This window comes from Parasteatoda tepidariorum, chromosome 6 (genome assembly GCF_982258835.1).
Source record: "Parasteatoda tepidariorum strain Cologne lab strain chromosome 6, Ptep-v5.0, whole genome shotgun sequence".
NCBI classification, from domain to species: Eukaryota; Metazoa; Arthropoda; class Arachnida; order Araneae; family Theridiidae; genus Parasteatoda; species Parasteatoda tepidariorum.
The window spans coordinates 101,076,920-101,102,645 of record NC_141760.1 but is presented as its reverse complement, the minus strand read 5'-3'; the positions used below and the strand labels follow the sequence as shown (position 1 = coordinate 101,102,645).

Below are 25,726 nucleotides of genomic sequence, written 5' to 3'. Positions count from 1 at the left end.
AACTGCTAAAAAGAAATTTTTATTTTTCAGTTATAAGTTAAAATAGGAAATGAGAATTCTTTTCCCTCTCAGAAGAGCGGAGGGTTGTATAAGAGGTCAAAAGCATTCAGTTGATCCTATGAGATCCTGCATCATTCAGTCTGTTGTTTTTGACAATTTTTTCCTCAATAATCTATTCTGGCCCCTTAAGAAAGGTATTACATATTTCCATTTCTGAGAAAAAGAAATTTCTCTAGAAAGCAGAAATTATTGAGCGGTGTATGCCCACCTTTCTGTCCCGCAGTGGACTGATCGTTAAGACACGGTTCCCAGCAGATCACCGAAGTCAAGCATTACTGGCTGCGGGTAGGTGCCCACTTGGATCAGTCTGCGTAGGGACAGAGGGTGTGCAGTATGTGTCCTCGTTAAACTGTTCTACCGTAAAATGCTCGAATTCGCGTGCAGATCGTCGGGCTACCGAAACGGGGGCGCCGTCCCCTCTGCAGAGGATCTAAATTGTGATGGCATGTCTTCAGATCATCCTCAGGGATGTTTCCCAGGCCATCGCCAATTGTGCAGCTCTAGTGCGACGTAAATGAGCTACAACATGCCCGCTTTCTTGAAAGTAAATTAAGTGATACTGACATCGTATTGCACCAACCATGCCACTGGAGATTTAACCTCCATTGTTTTCTCTGACTGTCACGGCGGGCTGTCGGCAGAAATTATTTACTTTCTAATGAATTTTAAATGTTACTGATTAATATAATCATGTTTGCAATTTATTTGCTTATTTTATTTTTTCATTCCTACTTATTTTCAATTAATGCTTTTTTTTAGTAAAATAAAAGTGTCTTATAACAACTTTAGCAGTTTAATAGAGTTTTCGAACATGGGTGCGTCTAGATATAAATGTTATTTTTGACACCCACATGCTACGAGTAATAATAAATTTAAATAACGAAATTTTAATATAGAAAATAAATTATTTTTTAGATTCTCCCCAATAGACTACGTTGAAAAAATATATATTCGAGCATCGAAGTTTATATACTTTAAAAGCGATTAAAAAGGAAAATCTCAAGTAAAATATTATTTGCTCGCATGATCAGCAAGATATATGTTTTGTTTTGAAAAATTTTGGGTTACAAAATTTGCCTAAATTTTTCAAAGGGCCTCTTATTCTTGGAGTTTCTTTACCGCGATGGCTCAGGGGATAGAGCATTCGCCTTCCAATGCAGCGAACCTGGTTCGAATACCAGTCGATACTAATTCAGCATCCGGGTTGCACCGACAACATTGCTGACGTGAAATATCCTCAGTGGTAGACAGATCATGGGTTAGAGTCCCTTTGCCGTCAGGCTAACCATGGGAGGTTCTCGTGGTCTTCCTCTCCATGTAACGCAAATGCGGGTTAGCTCCATCAAAAGTCCTCCACGAAGGCAAATTTCTCCCAATACTCGATCCCGGAGTTCCCTTGTCTTCTGGATTGGGTTCAAAATTTCAAGGCTACGGAGTTGAACATTAGTAGTCTTAAACCCATAAAATTTCGTCGGCTGTTCAACAACGGTTATAAAATAAAATAAAATGAAATTCTTTACCACTTCTCTTATCAATTTTTTTGAAAAAAATACACGAAATCAACATATTTTTTTATTTTATTAATAAATGCAGGGAATTAAAACAAAACATAATGCACAAGTTTTAAGTTGAAATTGAATTTTTTTATGTATAAAAAAACATTTAATTTGTCATGTGTAAAAAAACATTTAATTTGCTATTTGTAAAAAAAAAAAAATAATAATAATAATTATTCGCCATTTTACTACCCCGATTTATGTAATGAAAAGAGTTAAATATTAGTCTTTTTATGATAGTTTTTAAAACGAGGGACAATACAAAGTGATACTTTCCGAACGCAGTAAAGTGATACACCATTTTTTCCACTTTTTTTATTTTTTTTCTATGTAAATCCAGCATCTAGCGTATCGCACAAAACACGGTTACAGCTCCACAATCCAACAGCAAAACTCCTAAACAAAAATTGACAAACTTTCAATCACAACAGATTATCTTTTTTTGCTTCCAGTCGAGTAAAAACACTATAAAACAAAACGTACTGACGAATTCTGCTATGCCCGAGTTTTCTCGGGATAATAAATATTTACAACATATCGATACCCGAGTTAACTCGGGATAACAAATATTTACAATATATCGATACCCGAGTTAACTCGGGATAATAAATATTTACAATATATCGATACCCGAGTTAAATCGGGATAATAAATATTTACAATACATCGATACCCGAGTTTACTCGGGATAATAAATATTTACAATATATCGATACCCGAGTGAACTCGGGATAATAAATATTTACAATATATCGATACCCGAGTGAACTCGGGATAATAAATATTTACAATATATCGATACCCGAGTTAACTCGGGGAAATAAATATTTACAATATATCGATACCCGAGTTAACTCGGGATAATAAATATTTACAATACATCAATACCCGAGTTAACTCGGGATAATAAATATTTACAATACATCAATACCCGAGTTAACTCGGGGAAATAAATATTTACTATATATCGATACCCGAGTTAACTCGGGATAATAAATATTTACAATATATCGATACCCGAGTTAACTCGGGATAATAAATATTTACAATATATCGATACCCGAGTTAACTCGGGATAATCAGGGAAGCTGTTGCTGTCTTTCAACACTTGAAAAAAAAACTTCTCAATGATGATAAGTTCAAATACTGAATATTTCGTATTATTAAGTAAGCACTTCAAAAAATTACCTGTATAATAATTATTATAGTATTAAATGATATTGGATAGAAAAAAATATTAAATAATAAATGTTTTGATATATATTTATTTAATTATTATTTTTGGCTTTATTTAAAACGACGGCCGATTGATATTTAAATAAGGGAATGTAAAGTTTTACATTTAAAAAAATAATTGCAGTTTGCAATCAGGTGAACTAGTAATTTGTTTTTAATATTTGTTGTAAAAAACGATTTATAAAACTTTAAAAGTAAGAGAAGTTTTCTGCTCAAATTTAAGCTTTGTCGAAGTTTTTCAATTCAACAATTTTATTGTTTACTCACAAAAACTTAAAAGTCTTAATAAATGTTTTTAGGAAAATAAAATGTATTTATTCTTTTCAAAAATTCTTATTATTATAATCCTCTATCTAATTGAAGAAATAATTGTAAATATTAATTTAATCGAATCGACTGAACGGGTATCTTCCTATTTGTTTTTAGAGCATCAACATCCCGTTTAAAATCTTTCCATTTTTATTTATTTAACTTCTCGTTTTATCAGCATCACATTTAATAGTATGCGAACGCGAATTCACCTTGGCACCGAAATATGCGCAGAGTTTAACGCCTTTTTTGTTACGAAACAGCGTATTTGATTTTTCAGATCGAAAATGGGAACGCTGGGAAATTCCATGGTATCGGCCACAATAATGAATCACCCTAATTTAATTCATTTTCAAATGATTCATGAATTTATATGAAGTTTGTTGTAAGAGTAAAACACATAATTTTTCGATATTAGCTATTTATATTATTGAAACTTAATGAGTTTTGTTTTTGACATATTTATCTCTTCATTATTTCAGAATTTCATAATTCAATTATTTCGCTCTAGAAAATTTAAAATAAAAGGACATTATATAAAACGTAACATTTCATAACATTATGCAGTCAAACCCCGCTATAGTGAACATTCAAGAGACCGAAGTTTCGGTTCACTATAACCGGAAGTTCACTATATCCGTACTGCGATCAATTTTAACTAATTTTTCCGAAATTCTCCCTTTTATTACACATTATTTAAATAAAAAACCAATAAAAAGAAATACAAAAATGTTTAAAAAACAATATGTATTAAACAAAATGTGTTTATTTTTATTTTTTATTACTCTTCGTATTGCGTTCAAAAAATTTAGGATGGGAAACAGATAGAAGAAGCAAACAAGAAAAAAATTTTATGTCTACATTCCTCTCAATAGATGGTTTTAAAAATCGGTATGTGTATTTTATGTAGACATTTCAAAATTACCAAAGAATGAAGAAAAAAAATCAGTTGAAGACATAAAAAAGTTCGTAATATTCAATTTCCTCTGTTCTTTTAGTTCACTATATCCACAAAAAATAATATTATACGTGTATAGTAGTATGGCACGGGAGCGAACATTTCGTTCACTATATCCGGGAGTTCACTATAAACCTTGCTCACTATAACGGGGTTTGACTGTATTATGTAAAAAAAATAATAAATACTGTAGCAAGGTTCGCGAGCAACTGGAGAAAATTAAAAACTTCGGTCAATTTTGTTATAAAAAAAAAGCTAAAAATTTCTTATAATCAGCTTCCACTTTCGAATTAAAGTTTCTTATGATTCTCCTTCGGAACTTTACTTAGAGAAAATAAAAAATTTTTGGTAGCAAATATAATAATAAAACATTTATCAACATTACATTAATTACACTATTAAATAAATTACATTACACACATTCATAATTTACATAAATATTACTGCAACTTTTTAAGCTTCCAGGTGCCTAAGAGCCCTGTGTTGATTTTGACTGATTTTTAAAATCGTAAATAAAATATATTTTACTCCGTTCATATTTATTATTATTCCTAAATGGAGAAGGGCGTTAAAAATATTTTTGCTTACACGTGCTCGGGCCGGCCTTGGCACGAAAGAAGTGGTTTTTCTCTCTTCTATTGCGATGGTTTATGAGAATATGTTCTAAATGAGTAGATGTGCTTTTAAGAACATTACTAACAAATAGTGTGCGTGTGCATGTTAATGCAGAAATGGAAGGAAAAAAAAAAAAAGGGAAAGTATGAATGTTGCTTCAGGTTTAGAATGCGATCTACAAACAAGTCGCAATTATAAGATAGTATATTTGATTTGATGGGGCGAAAGATTTATTTTTAAATAATATCCTAAAAGAAAATTATCCAGGGGCATTATTTGTTTTATATGTGTTGTTTACTATGGGTACACATTTTTTGATATAGGCCAGTGTTTCCCAAACTTATGACTTTTGTGTACCCTTTCTAAATTTTTCGTAACGCTGTGTACCACTAATGAAAAAATGAAGGTATTTTTTACTATAAAAAAATTGCACGAAAGTTAAAAATCACAACTGGCTGTTGATACCACTCATTATTAACTGTTAATTCTGCAAAAAATAGCCAACAGAAAAATACGTAATCGTAAATTTTCATGGCTAGCTTTATTTTTAAATAAATTTTTTTTAAACTTTCGTTTGTTGCAAGATATTTCGCCTAAGAACGCGTACTCCCGCTAAACTGTTCCCGTACCCTACCCCTGGGGGTACGCGTGCCACACTTTGAGAAACACTGATATAGGCTATTGCAAAGCACAAGTAATTGATATTCGAAATATTTCATGATTACGAAAATGACAGTTATAGGTGTTTCAATGGCAAAAATATTTATTGATTTCTCTTAAAAGTTATTAATTTTTGTTTCTCATCTTTGATATTTAGAATTGATAATACAGTCAAACCCCGCTAGAGTGAACGCGGTTTATAGTGAACTTCCGGATATAGTGAACAAAATGTTCACTCCTCTGCCTTGCTATACACATATGTTATTTCTTGTGCATATAGTGAACGAAAAAAAGAGAGGTTGGATATTATGAATTTTTTTCTTCATTTTCTGGTAATTTTGAAATTTTTACCCATAATACATATACCGATTTTTAAAACCATCTATAGACTGTAATGTATAGCCGTAAGCATTTTTTCTTGTTTGCTTCTTTAATCTCAATTTCTCATCCCTAAATAAAAGCCATCCCTAAATTTTTTGTTCGCAAGACGAAGAGTAATAAAAAATAAAATTTAACACATATTTTGTTACTACATAATATTTTTTAGTCATTTTTGTATGTCATTTTATTGGTCATTTATTTAAATAATGTGTAATAAAAGGGAGAATTGTTTGCAGTATGGATCTAGTGAACTCCCGGTTATAGTGAATCAAAATTTCGGCCCCTTGAAGATTCACTATAGCGAGGTTTGACTGAATTTTTATACACTAAGCTTATTCACATTGTTTAACATATTTGTTTATTTCAAAAATTTGAATATATGTTTTAAACTTGTAACAGTTTTCGAATTTCTTTATTTTTCTCAGGAAATTTTTATTTTCTTGATTCGGTAAAATAAATATTACAATTAGTAGGGGAGAGTGGGGTCAATTGCAACAGGGTACGATTGTAACAGAGCAAAAATTTCGAGCGTCGGGTTCTAGATTTGGTTCCTAGGTGGCGCACAAGGTGTATTTAATAAATCTACATGTACACCCCTGCTGGCAACCATTTTTATGCACTTTTGAAAGAGTTACATCACAAACGATATTTTCACGCTACGTAAGTACTTTTTTTGGTATTAGAATATTATATTGTAACAAAGTAATTTTGTTTAAACAAATAAATATTATTAACCGAATATGTAAGCGGACACCGTAATTAACATTTCAAAGAAAAAAGATTAGTTTTGTTAATTAACTAACATTGTTTTTAACAAATGAAGCTGAAATGGCGTCTTGGGGACGATTGTAACAATAAGTAAAGGGACGATTGTAACAGCTGAAAATAAATAATCTTATGTTTACAAACTATTACTTAACTCTTTAAGAACCACCAATAGTTTCCTATATCATTTATATTATGTTGCATGTGCATTATTTTATTTGTCACCTTTCACAGCATAAATTAAAATTTTTAACCCCTTAAAGTTAAAAGTTAGGTCTCTAGGTTTAGGTAAAGTTAAAGCCCTTTAGGTCTCTGCTCATTATCCTTTTTACTCCTAAAATATCACTACTATTTTGATCAATAAAAAAATATATCACAACTATGATAATATGTATAATTAACTATGTTTTAGTTGAATTTATGAACTGTTACAATTGACCCTGTAAGTGGGGACAATTGTAACAAGTGCACGACTGTCAAAAATTGTTAATAACTAATATAATAACATTTAAAATAAGGTGTTTATTTTTTTTTTCTTGTAGAGGATAGTCTACTTTACTCGTCTGTGAATTAATACTAATAATATATTGGATTTTTTGTTAGTTAAAAATAGTTAAGTAAAAAATGTTACAATTGACCCCACTCTCCCCTATAGAAATATTGAAAGGTTTTATTATCTATTTTTTTGTTACCTAAGTTACAGTGTATATGGTTGATTTATTGTATGGGGGTGAAATGTAAATTTTAGTTGCAATATTGTACATAAGGTTAAGAAAAAATAGCAATTAATAAATTTGAATATTTTTTTTCTTCTAAATGTTGGCTGAATTTAATGGCTGAAATTTATTTGAATTCCCTAAAGGGGTGGAAAAAAATTTAAAATACGGCAAAGGATTTGACTCTTGTTAACGAATTTTCCCCAAATATGGAAGCGTCGAATAGTGTAAAAATTTATGCGACTAATTTGGGGAAATGAATTACCAGTTTTATTTTGTAACCATTCGAATGAGTGATGACAATACAATAAAAAAGATGCTACTTTTTAAACCCACTGGAACAAAAAATCGGGGAAGGTGGAGTCTGATTTTCTTACAATTAATGAAAAGCATTGGAGATCAAAGATAAATCAGAAGTTATTATGGAAAAATCTTCAGAGGAAGGCATTACCCCACATTGGGCTGTCTGGCCAACTATGATGATGATGATTTTTTATAACCGTCGTTGAACAGCTGATCCAATTTTTGAGTTTACGACATCTAATATTTAACTCCATAACCTTATAAATTTGAACCCAATCCGGAAGACAAGGGAACTCCTAAATCAAGTTTTGGGAGACATTTGCCTCCGTGGAGGACTCTTTTTTGGAACTAATCTGCATTTGCTTTACATGGAGAGGAAGACCACGAAAACCTCACACGGTTAGCTTGACGGAGGGGGGACACTAACCCATGATCCGTCTACCACAGAGGATATTTTAAATCAGTATTGTGATCGGTGCAAGCCGAATGCGGAATTCGTATAGACCAGCCATTCGAACCCGGGTCACCTCATTGGAAGGAGAACGCTCTAAATACTAGTTTTCAAAATTTAAACCAAGATAAAGCGAATGAAAACGCGGACATATTAATGTTTGAGCCTGACATTAGTTTACATCCTGGTTCAAACATTTCCAAAAACAAACTAGAGATTCTGAATTAAATGACAAGTGGAAAAAATTTTAAAATTTTTTGTGTGGTTCAGATATGAAATTTTTTGTTAATAATTGTTTAAAATTGTTATTCTTTCGAGGAAATAGTTCGAACTTTTTCAAGAACATTATTTGTTCCCCTGCATTTGGCTTAAGCGCTCAGGTTAAAGATTGCAATAGTAGTATTGATAAAGAAATAAAGTCATTAATAAAAATAAGGAATGCGAAAATTAAATAAAGAAAGGAAATAATATTAAATTGAAATCGCTATTAACACTGTTGTTAAGAAAATGTTCGACAAAATATTAGCAGATTTAGACATACAGTTCCTGGTCAAATTATTAGACGCACTATAAGATTCTACTTAAAATCTTAATTATCAGAGGTGATACACTATACAGCTTTATTGTTTTTACGCAAATGTTTGCACTTGTTTACGATAGTGTATCAATGGGTTAAATTAGACGATATATAATATAAATTGGACGATAGGATAAATTAGACGATATATAGAATATTTATTATATCAATCATTATATTAGTATATTATAATAATTAGATCTAGTAGTTTTTTAATAATGACATGATTTGCAAGAGATTATATGCAATACTTTTATACTTAAACATACATGTAATGGGTATTTATTCAGGATATTATTTATAGACTTCCCATTTGTATTTATTTTTAACGTATTGCATTACAATGTTAACCAATGGGTATAGGAGCGCAAACAAATGCAAACCGGTTTCATCCGAGTAAAAACAATAAAGCTGTATAGTATCACCTGATAATTAGAATTTTACATAGAATCTTTTAGTGCGTCTAATAGGGACTGTAAACATAAACAAAATTAAGAAGGCCAAAAATGTAAACAAATTAAACTTAAAAAAAGATAAAGTAAAAAAAAAAAAACTTACAAATAAGGATTTAAATAGCAAAACTGGAAAAAAAATTGAATTTTTAAATATTCTAGAGGCGGAATGTGGTTGTGGAACCCCCACACTATCATAATCAGGTAGATGGAATATCACCAATTCAAGATAATGAAAAACAAAAAAGCCTACTACAGGAAATTTTGAAGGAATACACAGATATTTTAGCTTAAGGTAAATACGGCGAAAAAATTAAATCTTAAAGGGTAAGATTAACTTCAGATTTACCAGCGTCCTTACAAGCATATAAAACTTCCCCAAAGCAGCAAAAAGAAATAGAATTATTAAAGCATAACATAATTAAAGAAAGCTCTTCTCCCTATTCAGCTCCAGTAACTTTAGCTTATTAAAAAAGAGGAAAACAAAAAAGGTAGATAATGTGAAAACTCTGGAAAACTAATTCGAATTACTTAATCCGATGCAGAAGCATTACTCCCAATAGGAATTAGCATAGATAAATTAAGGCAATTGTGTTTATTTTAGCCGCCTGAATATGGTCAGCGGTGTTTGGAATATCCAAATTCACCTTTGTGCAGTGCTGGATTACCCGATAGACCAGACTAGGCCATGGCCTGGGGCCCCCAATGATTAGGGGCCCCCATAAAATGTTTTTTTTGAAAATAAATTTTTAAAAAATTAAGAGAAACAATGATTTTTTTAAAAAATAAATACATTTCAAATATATATTCAGAAAATACGATAATTTTTTTACATAATGTTAATCATATTTATTTATTGCTTATTTTATTACTTGTTTTATTATTTATTACTTTTATAGTAGAGTTGATTTTGTAAAGTGCTAATAAATTTAAAATTTTTTCAAAATGTTATGACTATTTCGTAGTTCTAATTTAACAAAATAAAGTAAAATTTAATTTATTATTATTCATTTTAATTTTAAATATGCTTTCTTAAATGAAAAGATACATAAATACTTTTATATTTCTTGTTGTTGTAGTTCATTTACGTCGTATTAGAGCTGCACAATGGGCTACTGGCGACGGTCGGGGAAACATCCCTGAGGATGATCTGAAGACATGCCATCACAATTTTGATCCTCGGCAGAGGGGATGGCACCTCTGCTTCTGTAGCCCGACGGCCTGCATGCGAAGTCGAGCACTTTACGGTAGAACTGTTTAACGAGGACCCATACCGCACACCCTCGTTCCCTACGCAGACTAATCCAAATGGTCACCCATCCGCGCATTGACCGCAGCCAGTGGTGCTTGACTTTGGTGATCTGCTGGGAACCGCGTCTTAACGATCAGGCCACTGCGGGACCTTTTATATTTGAATAAAAAAATATACGAGAAAAAAATTTAATTTAAGGGCCCTAAAAATTTGAATGGCGTAGGGCCCCACGTACGCTTAATCTGGCATTGCCTTTGTGACACTGAAAAACTTGCATTTGTCACCATTAATGGGCTATACCAGGGATGGGCAAACTTTTTTGGTCGAGGGCAAAAAAACGAAGAAAAAAAGTTTGTTGGGCCAAGTAAAAACTTCTAAAATAGAAAAACGATATGCAAGTTTTAATTTAAATATTTAATGAGATGAATGAAATTGCGATTTCATTTTTAAAAGAAGTTTATATTGAGGTTCCAAGTGAGATGTACTTATTTTAATGCTCAAAGCTAAATGTTAGTCTAGTTCTGAAATGATTTTTTCTAAGGTTTATACTTGAAAACACTTGTTCACATTTATAAGATGAAGCAAACATACCATTGATTTTCTGGACATGAATATTAAATTTGGGAAACTAGCTTTTGGTAATGATTTGTAAAACTCTAACTATGGCATATTTAGAAACTGCTTCAGATGGCGCCAAAGTACGATTATTCTATAAAAAGCTTTTGCTTTCAACATTTTATCAATTGATGCTGCATATTTCCATCAATTTATGTTTTGTAGAACAAAAATAGAGAAAGTAAAAAGGTCAACAATACTTTGTTAAAAAAGAAGGAACAAAAATAGCTTTAAACAAACTAGACAAGAAAATGGATGTATATTGCTTATATTCGTCACAAATCGGCAAGTAAAAATTCTATTCGCGAGCCGGATAAAACCTTACGGCGGGCCACAGTTGGCCCGCGGGCCGTAGTTTGCCCATCCCTGGGCTATACAAATGGTTAAGATTGTCATTTGGGTAGAAGAACGTATTTTTCAGAGAACAATACGAGGAATTTTCACTAAATATAATAAGTTTTTTTATCTTTCATGTTTTTGAATTTCACTTTTGTGAAATGTTAATAAAATATTTTTAAAAAAAATTCGAAAAATTTTATCAAATATTTGCGTTGAGCTTTAACATTCACTTATTTTAAATCTGTAATTAAAGGTAGCTGTATTGAAAAGTGAAAGAAATAATAATTTTCTCCCTTTTCATTTCTTTTGTTGATTCGTGAAAGAAGATGTTCATAACGCAATCGAGTGTAGAATTACGCAAAAGTGCCTGTGAATGAAAATGGTGTCATGCCCTGAGCGCGTTCTGGAGGCTGTAGTAAAAGTGACCGCCCTTGAGGTCACGGCGAGGAATTCCCCGTTATTCCAAAAGTATAAAAACAGAAAGATAATTTGGATATTTATTTTAAGTTTTCGAAATTAAAAGTATCGTTTTTCATCTAAGAAATGAAGTGTTTAACTGTAAGTATTTTTTTTCTTAAAAAATATAACTCTTCATTTACTCTTTTAATAAATCATGTATCTATTACTATAAGCAACATGATACGCTTGGGAGATAATGTTTTACGAATTGTGTTTAAGTATAATAGTGTTTTCACTTCCTGTAAAAAAAAAAAATCTTTTTTTTTTTCATTTTTTTTATCGAAGTTCTTTCAACAGAAATTAATTCCGACCATTAAGTCAGCTTATATAAATTTTATATAATTCCATTGTTTTCCTTTGTAGTATATAATATATAGCCAGGTTTTTTCCTGTTCCCTTTTCTTCGAAAATTATTTACAGCATTTTTTATAACTTTTAGTGAAAAATTCAAAATAATTCCGATTAAAATCTAATAAAAATAATACATAATGTATTTTTAGGGAAATAAAATAATATATATATATATATATAGATAGATATATTTGTATATATTCAAGGCCGGATTAACCTATAGGCACACTAGGCACGTACCTAGAGCCTACGAAATTCAGGGGCCTAGGAAAAACTTGGGAGAAAAAAATTTTTTGACAAAAATAATTTAGCTTTAAAAACAACAAGTGTATTTTGCACAAAATTATGAAGATACAAATACAAATATAATATTTTTCGGTAATAAATTATTTTGCAGAATCTTATGATACTTTATATTACTTTTTTGGATTCAACGAAATCTTGTATTATGCTGTCGAATTCCAAACTACGCAAAATGTCGTATTCAATAGACATAAGTGCGAGAGATGACCAAACGATCTTGATTCATTGTTGAACGCAAATAATTTTTTATCATATATTTTGAAAAGAGGGGAGGAGTGGGGGAAGGAGGGGAGGGCCCAAATACGGCTATGCCTAGGGCCTACGAAAGGTATAATCCGGGTCTGTATAGATTGCAAACTGGCCAAATTATTAGACGCACTATAAACTTCTATGTAAAATCTTAATTATCAGGTGATACTATACAGCTTTTATTGTTTTTACGCGACCCAAACCGGTTTGCACTTGTTTACGTTCGTGTATAAATTGGTGAAATTAGACGATATATAACATAAATTCGACAATTGGATAAATTAGACGATATATTATATAAGTATTGAATACTTATTATATCAGATATTATATTAGTGTATTAAAATATTTAGACCAAATTATCCGATGCACTGTTGTGTTTTAATAATTGCATGTTTTGCACGAGTTCATATGCAATATTCTTATATTTAAACATAAATGTAATGAGTTTTTATAGAGGAGATTTCTTATAAACTTCCCATTTGTATTTATCTTTAACGTATTGCATTACAATGTTAACCAATTGATACACGAACATAAACGAGTATAAACTGGTTTCAACCGCTCAAAAACACTAAAGTTGTAGCGAATCACCTAAGATTTTACATTGAATCTTACAGTGCGTCTAATAATTTTTGCCAGGGACTGCGTGTATACATATACATGGTGATTCTAAAAAGATGGGCAAAATTTTAGGAAGTGATAGTACACACCCAAGCAAACAATTTTTATCAAAGAATGCATGGTCAAAAACGAAACGCAAAACCGCTAGAGGACGTCAAAGTTTATGTTCTTATATGAGGCAAAAACACACAAAGAACGATGAAGTTATAAAAGCAAATTTAATGGCATGTGATTACAATAAGTGTTCAAAACAGTGGCCGGCAGCTGCTACGCACGCAGTACAACGGTGAAGAAAAGATAGGCGAACATTCTGAAACACACCAGGCACATCACGAACTTTCCCTGCAGCCGCCGAAAACTTGGCGACAAGTTCATACATAGAAGCCTTCAGCTGTCCCCACAAAAAGCCAATTATTTTTTAAATATTTTTAGACATTGTAGCACTCGAATCAGCAGCTTTTATGTATGAATCGCGACGAAAAATTTGCATACGAGCTATTCCTCTTCCCATAACATGCAAATAATAACTCACAGCGCAGTAACTCGCAACAGGAATGGAGCTTTCACGTTTGAATCAAGCAACTTTCCAAATGCGCCAGCACCTTTGCGTTTTGTTTCCGACCATGCATTCTTTGGTAAAAATTGTTTGCTTGGATGTGCACTATCACTTCCTAAAATTTTGCCCATCTTTTTAGAATCATCCTGTATATAACATAAAAGACAAAAAGGATAATAGAAAAGAAAGTTATACTTGTTGTAACCGCCCGCGCACCGTACGAGGCTCATAATTCAGAGGGGACCTTCGGATCTACAGTCTGCTATTCTGAAACGGTTTTTTGAATTTCATTTCATTTCAGAATTTTTTTCCGTCTTATAAAGCGTATGGCTGTAAGAAATGTAAAACTTGGCTCAATATTGACAAAAAACATATAATTGGGTATAATATGAAAAAAACACAACTACTTCGATTTAGTAGGAACAACATATGACGCAATGCTAAACGAATGGAATTTAGTTGTTGTTTATTTAGTTATTGTTATTAGTAGTTGTTGTTATTTGTTTTAGTTCTTGTTGTTTATTTAGTTGTATTTAGTTTCAATAACTTTTCTTTATAATGCAATAAAATCTGGCGAGCAGCTATTTAAACGATCGAACACTTCGTTTGTTTATTTGTGGCTTGAAGTTAGGCTCGCAGAAAATGCCGTTCATGGGTTAAATTTAGTAGGAACAACACAAACTGTGACGTAGGCTATATTATACCCAATTAAAAAAAAAGATAGCTGTAAATATTTTTGTAATAGAATAATGTTATTTATATGTTAACCTGTGATTTTTGCAATAAAAAAAAAGTAGGACAAACTAGTAACTCTCTTAATGTTAGAATTAATCAGCATTGTTCAGATTAAAATAGTGATAAAATTATTAAAATTAATATTTCAGATTAGTACAAGATATTGATTTAAGACTGAAAAGAGAAAATAATTACATGCTTTTAAGCAAAACTATTTTGCCATATCGGCTAAACGATACCTTCCAACACATAGATATTAACTTTATAATTCCTCCTTTTTTCATGTTTAGTCAAATTTAATCATTTTTGATCAATGCCAATTTTAATCAGACGAATAGAATTAAAAGAACTTGTAGTAATGTTTATTTATGAAAAAATAAATAAATAGACGAACTCTTCCAAAATTTAATAAAAAACAATTGAATTGGTAATTAAATTCTATGTAAAATCGTTGAGTTAATTGCAAGTTTAATTAAAAATTTCTTTGTTAACTAAATTTATATTTCGCCCATGTGCAAATCCGTGGCTAAAATCTTCAAATATTTAATGAAGAATTTTTCGAAATATTTTTTAAAATAAAATTAAAAAAAATTTTTTTTTTCATCATTAAATGTTAATAATTTTTTTAAATTCAACATTATTAATATTAAAATTTTGTAATTAAAATTAAATAAAAACTCTTATTAATTAAAAACTTTGAATTATACAGTATAATATTATCTTGCCCACATCCAGATTCGGGATAATCTAATTTAACTAATAACAAATTAAACACGCTTCTGTACTTCAGTAAAAACGCGCCATCAGTTGATTCCCTTCATCTTCTATTTCCGCTTCTATTTTCATATTTTGTAATCTGGGAAACTTGTTATAAAAACGTTTTTTTTATATTATATTTTATAACCGTCGTTGAGCAGCCGACCCAATTTTTGGGTTTACGACTACTAATGTTCAACTCCGTAGCCTTGTAATTTTGAACCCAATTTCAGAAAACAAGGAAACTCCTGGATCAAGTATTGGGAGAAATTTGACTTCGTGGAGGACTTTTTGATAGAACTAACCAGCATTTGTGTTCCGTGGAGAGGAAGACCACGAAAACCTCACACGGTTAGCTTGACGGAGGGGGGACATTAACCCATGATCCGTCTACCACTGAGGATATTTCATGTCAGCACTGTGGTTGATGCAAGCCGGATGCGGAATTCGTATCTACCAGCCATCGCCGGGATCGATAATTTCTAACTTATAGTGATAATTGCTGGTTTCTAGAATGATAATTGATAGAATGATAATTGCCGGCCAGGTGGCCGAGCGGTTAGCGTGCCTGACTGCGAAGCCATAGGCTGCGGGTTCCAATCCCGCTCTGGGCATGGATGTTTCTCTCTCTCTCTCTTTGTGCTGTCCTCTGTAGTGTGTGTGTGATGTGTGAATGTGGCCCACCCTATAAGCGAGTTTGTGGCAGTGTGGCGTGGCTTTGACTTTGGTTCACAAGTGCCCACTGGGTAACGCGAAATGAGCAACAATTCTGGCATCTTCATAGGCAAAGATTCAAATTCTGTGCCTGCCATTGGAAGAATAAAAAAAAGAATTATAATTGATTGATAGTTTCGGTGATAATTTTCAACTATTTGAACAAAAAAATAGTTTATTGAACACATTTAAAGATTTATTTATTTCATAATCGCTGCGTCAGATACATTCAATAAAGAACATTACGTGGTTGCACGTGTGGTCCACTTCACCAAATTTATACTTTTATAGCTGTCTGATGTCACGCACATTTTTTTTTTTAAATTCCTACTATTAGTTCACACTCTCCCTATATATATATTTATATATCTATATATCTTAATATTATATATTTATATATCTTTAATAACATACATTTTATTCCTCTATTCAAGTTCAAATACATTTTTTTTTAAACTTGTAGTGGATGACACTTAATGTAAATACAGTTTTTTTTACAAGAATTAATTCATTTATTAAATTTAATATTGTTGTTGTAGTCCATTTACGTCGCACTAGAGCTGCGCAATGGGCTATTGGCGACGGTCTGGGAAACATCCCTGAGGATGATCCGAAGACATACCATCACAATTTTGATCCTCTGCAGAGGCTATGGCACCCCCGCTTCGGTAGCCCGATGACCTGCATGCGAAGTCGAGCACTTTACGGTAGCACAGTTTAACGAGGACCAATACCGCACACCCTCCGTCCCTACGCAGACTAATCCAAGTTAGATTATTTAATAAAAAGTAACTGATATAAAAATTTTCTTTGTGGACCTAAGTTGAAATTGACTTTTAAAATTTTTTTAAATTTTTTTTTTAATATTACATGTTTATGTAATGATGCAATAAAATAACAGATATTTAATCTTTCACCTGTAAATTTGAATAATGATTTAAAAAATATATAGATTAGAGCTGATATCAAATAATTCGTTGGTTATTTTTGTGATGTGCAGGTGTTTGATTTCTCCATTAAGGATCACGTCATTATTTGTTCGATAAAAATATCGATATGATAGTGTAATCGATACTCCGTTCGTTGTAAAAAATTTATTTGCTTTTCCCAGATATTTTTCTGTGCAGTAAAAATTCATTTTCATTTCATTCAAATTATTGCAAAAATTAAATTTTAGGAATGTAATATTTCTGAATACGCATTAAATAAAAATTCTTTATTTTTACCATGAAATGTTTATTATTTTGTTAGAGAATAGGAAGATATCTAGCCTATTTGTCTACTGCATCTTTTTAATCACAATTACTTAAAGGATTTCTTTCGTTATTTTAAATACATTAACATGGTTTTTAAAATCACATACTAAAAATGTAGCCATGTTTAAATTATTATTTTTTTTAATCAATAAACTGTTGCGATCACAACAAACAAACCTTACAGAAAGTCTTGCTGCCCTTTCCTGTGTTGAAAAAACAATTATTAATGTTTTTATTAACCATGTAAAATATTTGAGTGGTAACGCTTCGTTCAAAAGCGTTTAGAAAAAAAAATATCGTAGAAATGTTCTATGAAGGTAAAAAGTAGCAACCTTAAAAAGTGAAACCTAAAACCTACTCTGCGTACGCTTTTGTGTATATATTTTAAGTTGTATTAAATGGTTTGTTTGTCAACGAATCCGTAATTAATCGTTCTTAAAACCACTATTTTAATAACTCTGACGTCATAGCAGAAAGTGACTATTTCTTTTTTTTCCAGTTCTTTCTTTTTAATGCATTTATTACGGCTTTGAATTTGGCGTGATGGATGTTTAGAGAATTTAAACATTTAATTTCAAATAACAAATTAATAGACTTCGACGTAGAGTGCACCCAAAAGCATAACAACTGCTGCCACTTGCAAACGAAATTTCCGCCATCGAAAACAAACAATTATATAAGTAAAAAGAAAAAAAAATGCGTTAAAAAAATGGAAAAGAATACATGTGAATCTTCTACCGGAAGTTGAAACAACTTATGTGTTCAGAACCTGACAAAGGCAGGGGCATATGGGGCAGTTGCCCCACATCAGAGGGGGCCCTCAAATCGAATAGAAAGTTTATTTTAGGTTTCCTTCTTTAAAGAACTTTTTTTGAACAAAATATCAGTACAGTGTAAAACCCGTCAATTTTATGTTAGCTTTTCAATTAATCTATCGTGTAAATACGAAAAATCTATATTTCGTAAATCCATTGCTTTCTAATGCGGAATTCAGCTAAATTTTCGCAATTTCGATGGACAAATTCAGCCAATCAAAAGTCTGCATTTTTACTTATCACAAAATGCGATGTGTTTACAAAAATACAGGCTTCTGATGGACTTAAGTGAGCCATCGTAATTGCGAAAATTTAGCTGAATTCCGTCTTATAGTCAGCAAGGATATGAATTTTTTCGAAGGTAGATGACAAAGTTAACAATCAGAAAACTGAATTCGACGTAACGGACATAGAATTGTCAGACAATCAATAAAATGGACCGAACGTTACTTGTCTGATAATTGGAGGGGGGGGGGACTGTATAGCTATTTTAGGTTCTAGTCAATTTTCTTGTTACTTATGTATAATGAGGGGAAAAATTTAAATACCGCCATAAAGTTCTGTTCTTCATTACTGAAATAATGAAGCAGCGGGGGCCTCAAAGAAATTTTTGTCCCGGGCCCTAATTAGGCTAACTATGAGTTGTTCTCAACCTTACCGTTGAGAACACGAAGACCGGTCGAGAATAAAGTGATGTGATAAAATAACATGAAATGATGAAATGATATAATTTAAGTATTAAGTAACACTTAATAATTGAGACTGCTGATTTATTTACAATTATAGTTATATTCATTTTTATACCCTTTTTTATAATAGGTTACAACCAAAAATTACGTTTCACGATGATGAAAAAACTTATATAAAAACAAAACTTATTATTAAATAATTTCGTTAAAAATTTCTTTTTTTTTCAACCGTATTTTTGGATTCAGGGCTTAGATTTGTTTTAGCTTTCAAAAGACTATTAATCCGCATATTATCCGATTATTTAACATTATTTTGCACCTATGTTGCTTTGAATAGTTAAAGTAAATTTTAAAACCACGAAAAATGTATCCAGTCTCTGGCCAAATTATTAGACGCACTTTAAGATTCTATGTAAGATCTTAATTATCAGGTGATACTATACAGCTTTAGTGTTTTTGTGTGACTGAAACAGATTTGCACTTGTTTGCGTTAGTGTATCAATTAGTAAAATTAGACAATATATAATATAAATTTGACGATTGGATAAATTAGACGATATATTATATAAATATAAAATATTTATTATATCAAGCATTATATTAGTATATTATAATAATTAGACCAAATTATTAGACCTGACTGTATTTTCTTAAAAATTGCATGTTTTGCACGAGTTTATATGCAATACTTTTATATTTAAAAATGGGGTTTTTATTCAGGAGATTTCTTATATACTTCCTATTTGTATTTGTTTTTTAACGTATTGCATGACAATGTTAACCCATTGATACAGGAGCGTAACCAAATGCAAACCGGTTTCATCCGAGTAAAAACAATACAGCTGTATAGTTCCACCTGATAATTACTATTTTACACGGAATCTTATAGTGCTAATGATATGGCCAGAGACTGGATATATTTCTCTTATAACTGTGTATGCATCCATTGTTTCTTAGTAATAGATGGTATCTTTTCAGTGGATTTTCCTAGTGATTGTATTTGAAACAGTCTATGCTGTGACATCTGGGAACACTTATCAACACAGTCATCAGCACAATCATCAACCTACTCATAAATTCTACGTGAAAGATTTCTACTCACCTAGCTATGGTGGATATGGATTAGGTGGATACGTATTAGGTGGACACGGATTAGGTGGACATGGATTAGGTGGACACGGATTAGGTGGATATTACGGATCAGGTGGATACGGATTAGGTGGATACAGGCCATCCGCCTATAAGAATTATAGGCCACACTACGCTGCCTCTTATCAACCTGATTACTGGCACGGATCTGGTTATTTGTACGATCCTTATTTCCACGGCAGTTATGATCACGGCATAATCCCTGTTAAGGTTTCAGGATATGATTACGATGATTGGAAACAGTAAGCATTCAAATATATCAGATAAATTGACCTAGTAAAATCGAAACGTGGTTCAAGGCGTGGAATTATAATTTAAAATAATGAGTACAATCAAACAAAAAAAGAATATATGACATGCATTTCGAAGATTGTACAGTAAAGATAATGAATGGTATGAAAATCTCTATCAAACTTGCTCTGACTGTATCATAATGCAAATAAAAGGAATTAAAGACATAGGTTTAATAATAAAAAAAAAATCATACTTTCGATAAAGAGGAATAAATTGTAATTATGTTATATTATTTATCAGAAATGCATTAAACATTTTCAATGGAAATTTTTTGACATTTTAATCATGTGCGAATTGTTTACTTCAAAATTGCAAAATGGTCAATCAATTTCTCTACCTCTCAAGGATTGTTTTTTATTAAAAAATTGTTAATATTTATTTATTTTTTATTGTTGTATATTATTGAATATAGTTATATTTAGTGGAATGGATAAGTGTGATTGTACTGTTAAAAAATTTTCCCGAAGAAAAATTTGTATTTTTATGTTTAATAAATAAATGTTTTAAGAAAAGACTTTGTGAAATATTTTCAAACTCGTTGCGACAAAAAATTGCTCATATGATGTGTATAAATCTTATATAAAATATTTCTGTGCTTTTCATAAACCAATCACTGGGCGTAAAATCTGCATAGTGATTCAGAAATAGGTTATCAATCCAAGTAACTTTTGATCTAATGATTAGATTATTGCGTATCTTAAAATGCATATTTTAAACATGATGATTAATTAGCATTTTATATGAATTAAGTAACGAAATCGAGAACAAAAGTAAATTTTGTCTCAGTAAACATAATTTTTATGGGCACTTCTTAATCCCCAAAATAGGGTACGTTTGCAAGATAAGAGTTCCAATAGTTGATCAAGAAAGTGGCCAAAATTTTATCCCATAAATGCCTTTTTTTGAGCCGTGATAGCCTGGTTGGTAGGGCACTGGGCCCATGTCCAAGAGTTCGTGAGTTCAATCCCCGCCGCCGAAGACTCCCCGTGTAGCAAATGGTGATTGATGCACGTTAAATCTGCCGAGTCGCAAAGTCCTCCATGTTCCCATAACAAATCAATACCTCTGGGAGTACTGATTCAGGAGTTTTCTTGTCTTCTGGATTGGGTTCAAAATTACAAGGCTACGCAGTTGAACATTAGTGGTCGTAAACCCAAAATTGGGTCGGCTGTTCAACGACGGATATACAAAATAAATAAATAAAAATACTTTTTTTTTCTCGTTTAAAAATATTTTTGTACCTCGAGAACTAATAACAGAAATCAAAGCTCTCGCTTTTAAGCACAAAATAACTTTTACTCGTCCATTTATAAAAACTATTAATTTATTAAACGAAAAATTTTGAAATTATACGGTTATGCAAATTTTTACCCTTTCATAAATAACATTATTTTTTAATTGAAAAATGCTAAATTTTCCGAAAATGAAGATGTTAATTCTAAGATTTTATCGTTACAAAGTTACATAATTTTTTTTTCCTTCCAATTTTGGCTTAAATATTCTAACTACACCCCTGTGAGAGGGCAGGGAATTGATTCGCCATTTTCAAACCTTTAACTACGTAATCACTTTTTTTTGCAGAGATCCTCAAGTCTTATCTTTTGTTTACATTTGACAGTAACTTTCTTTTTAATTGATAAGGCTTGAGTAAAGACTAAAGCGTCAACCTTCACCTGTTCAATTTCCCCAGTGAAGAATTCTTAATACAAAAAATAGAATGTTATTTTTTCTAGAAAAATAAAGGAATATGAAAAATAAATTGATATCTAAAATAAATTTTTTTTCTAAAATCAAGAATCTTCTATTCAGGGCTACAGTCGAACCCCTCTATAGTGAACAAGGTTTATAGTGAACTCCCGGATATAGTGAACGAAATGTTCGCTTCCGTGCCTTGCTACACAAGTATAGTGTTATTTTTTGTGGATATAGTGAACCAACCAAAGAAAGGAAGTTGGATATCATGAACTTTTTTCTGTCTTCGCACTGATTTATTTTCTTCACTTTTTATATAATAATTTTGAAATTTCTACTTCAAAATAAATACATATACCGATTTTTAAAACCATCTATTGCGTTGAATGTAGCAAAAAGCATTTTTTTCTAGTTTTCTTCATTATTGAATAGCATTATTGAATTGATTCAGCATTAAAAAAAGTCGCAATCTACCAGCATCTGGACAAATGTTTCAAATCAAAGCAGATGAATTTGCTGAGTGATTTTGTGAGACTACTTTTATGCGTTCGAATGGCTGGTTAGACAGGTTTAAAAAACTGAGTAATATAAATTCTGGAAAAATTTTCGGAAAGCCGGGAAATGTTTCCATACCTGCTAAAGATAACTAATTTTTTTTGGGACGCAAGACGAAGAATAATAAAAAATAAAAGTTAACACATTTTTTGTTGCTACGTATTATTTTTCATTCATTTTTGTACTTCATTTTATAGGTCAATTAATTAAAGAATACGTAATAAAAAAGGGGAATTTGGAGCTATTAGTTAAAATTCCTTGAGGAATGGATATAGTGAAGTCCCAGATATAGTGAACCGAAATTTCTATCCCTTGAATGTTCGCTATAGCGGGGTTTGACTGTATTATACTGTACCTCTTAATTTAGTAAACGTTTATTTTGCTCGAAGCGATAAATATTGCTCGATTGTGGTAAACTTATAAGTTGAACTCGAGCAGCAACTTACCGGCCAAATATATACAGTTTAGAGCTTTTAATTTGATGGGATGAACAACTAAAAACATATTTTGCCTAATCTAATAACGTAAAGCCACCACATGAAAAGGCAGAATATGATATTAAATGAAACAACTGGAATTATTTTAGTTTTACTAATTGTGTTGGTATATGTGTTACAGTTTTGTGTATAATTTCTTAGTGTTTTCAGTACTGATATTTGTTTTTTTCCCACCTCGCAGGAAGAACGGGTAATCTACTATATTTTCAATATTCAAAGATTCAAGTCATTAAAGTACAAACAAACAAATTCATCTATCAAAATCAAAGAGAGAGAGAGAGTGTGTGAGAGAGAAAACTCTTTGTTAACTCTAAATTTATATTTTTACCATGCGCAAATCCTATTCGGGCAAATCAGTGGTTAATAATCTCCTAACATTTAATAAGACATTTTTACTCAAATTTTTTTTTCTCCAATAAGTGTTATAATTTCTTTAAAAATCATCAAAATCTAAATTCAATCTTTCATTATTTATAAACTTATATTTTATTTTATAACAGTCTTTGAACAGCTGACGCAATTTTTGAGTTTACGACTACCAATGTTCACCTCCGTAGCCTTGTAATTTTGAACCCAATCCAGAAAACAAGGGAACTCCCGGACTAAATAATCGGAGAAATTTGCCTCCGTGGTGGACTTTTCGATGGAACTAACCCGCATTTGTGCCACATGTAGAGGAAAATCACGAAAACTTCCCCCAGTTATTCTGATTGCAAGGGGACTCTAACTGGTCCGACTACCACTGAAGATATTTTTAAGTCAGCACTATGGATTCATTTCGAACAGAATTCATTTCGAACAGCCATCGCTGGAATCGAACCCATGTCACTTCATTGAGCGGTGAGAGCTCTATTCCTTGAGCCATCACGGCACTGAATTATCCAACATAATATTTACATCCACTATCCTTTGTTTAAGCTTTTATTTTCCTATTTTGCAATCTGGCAAACTTAATACGAGAGCCGCGATGGCTCAGGGGATAGACCCTTCACCTTCCAATGAGGTGAACCGGGTTCGAATCCCACCGATGCTTGGTCGATCCGAATCTGCATGCGGCTTGCACCGATCTCAGTGCTAACGTTAAATGTCATCAGGGGTAGGCGGATCATGGGTTAGAGTCCCTTTGCCGTCAGGCTAGCCATGGAAGGTTCTCGTGATCTTCCTCTCCATGTACCGCAAATGCGGGTTAGTTCTATCAAAAAATCCTCCACGAATGCAAATGTCTCCCAATACTTGATCCAGTCTTCTGGATTGGGTTCAAAATTATAAGGCTACGGAGTTGAACATTAGTAGTCTAAGCATTAGTAACGGCCGACCCAAAAATTGGGTCGGCTGTTCAACGACGGTTAAACGAAGGAGAGAAAAAACTTAATAGGAAAATACAGGGTGTTCCAAAATTATCTTTACAACTTCAAAAATTCATAACTTCAAACATAAACAAGATATTTATATTCTGTCATTTGCATGTATTACTGCAACTAATAAAGTTTTTTTTTCAATAGGCTAAAAAGTTATAAGTGAGGATGTGGACACCACAACAGAAAGCTCAATGCGTCTCATGGTTCATAGAGACGAAATCAGATACACAGGTTCAACGGAACTTCAGGACAAATTTCCAAAGAGACCCACCATCCAGACCCTCCATCCGTGCATGGCACACAAGCTTCATGAGCACCGGATCAGTATTGCATAAAAGTGGAGCCGGACGATCCAGCACAAGTCCAGAAAATGTGGAGCGAATACGGCCATGAGACGCATTGAGCTTTCTGTTGTGGTGTCCACATCCTCACTTAAAACTTTTCAGCCTATTGAAAAAAAACTTTATTAGTTGCAGTAATACATGCAAAAGACAGAATATAAATATCTTGTTTATGTTCGAAGTTATGAATTTTTGAAGTTGTAAAGATAATTTTGGAACACCCTGTATTTAAAATCATTTTTGCAAGATGCTGAAAAGTGGAAGCACATTTAAATTCGCTAGTCGCTTTATATGCTGAACTTTATGTTTTTTTTTTCTGTATTTCTTTTTACTTTTTTTTTCTATATTATCCTCATACTATTTAATTGATATATTTTGCTTTCGGCTATATTAATACAATATTAGAAAGCACACTTTTTTGCGAATATAAATCGTGTGAACTGGTGACGAAATTATATCTTTTCCCTATTTTGTTTTCCGGCTTTTTAAATTTTTAAATATTTAAAAAAAATTTCATTAATAAATTTTCATTTTAAAAACATTATTTTGACTTGTTTTCTTTGTATTTCATAGGTTTTATGTACATACTTGCAGCTAATGCGCAGTTAATTATTTATTATTTTCTTTAACTTATTATTATTTTTATTTTTTATTTTCTTCGTGAATGTTTTGTTTCTTTTATTCTTTCTTGTCTCCTTATTGTATTATATATAGAAATAGTAATATTTCTTCATTTTTTTGTTTACTTGTCATTGTTTGTCTTTATCCTGAAGCTCTCTATCCAACGAGATTGATTAGATGTCTTCAGAGACACATTTTAACATTTGCATCGAAATTTTTAAAACTATAAAGACTGAAGAAGGATAATTTGAACAGTTATATTATATAAGGTTCTATCGTTAACAAGTAAAATTATTTCATATTTCTTATTGTGTCGCACATTCTGTGTCCCGAATTGTAATTTTTTTTTCAAGTACAGTAGTTTAGTTCTTAAACACAGGTATTCTTTCATTTCATAGAGATTAACATATTAACAAAATGAGATTACTACATAAATTATAATAATCAGACATTTCAAGAACAAAATG

At 31.6% G+C, this 25,726-nt stretch overlaps 1 protein-coding gene across 1 annotated transcript; it reads left to right on the top strand.

Annotated features, from left to right (window-relative positions):
* Positions 1-11,644: 11,644 nt before the first annotated feature.
* On the top strand, positions 11,645-20,690 carry LOC107449356 (uncharacterized). Its single transcript, XM_043051141.3, has 2 exons — positions 11,645-11,803; positions 19,731-20,690. Exons 1-2 carry the CDS (start codon positions 11,789-11,791, stop codon positions 20,145-20,147), a joined length of 432 nt encoding a protein of 143 aa, XP_042907075.2. The 5' UTR covers positions 11,645-11,788; the 3' UTR covers positions 20,148-20,690.
* The last annotated feature ends 5,036 nt before the right edge of the window (positions 20,691-25,726 follow it).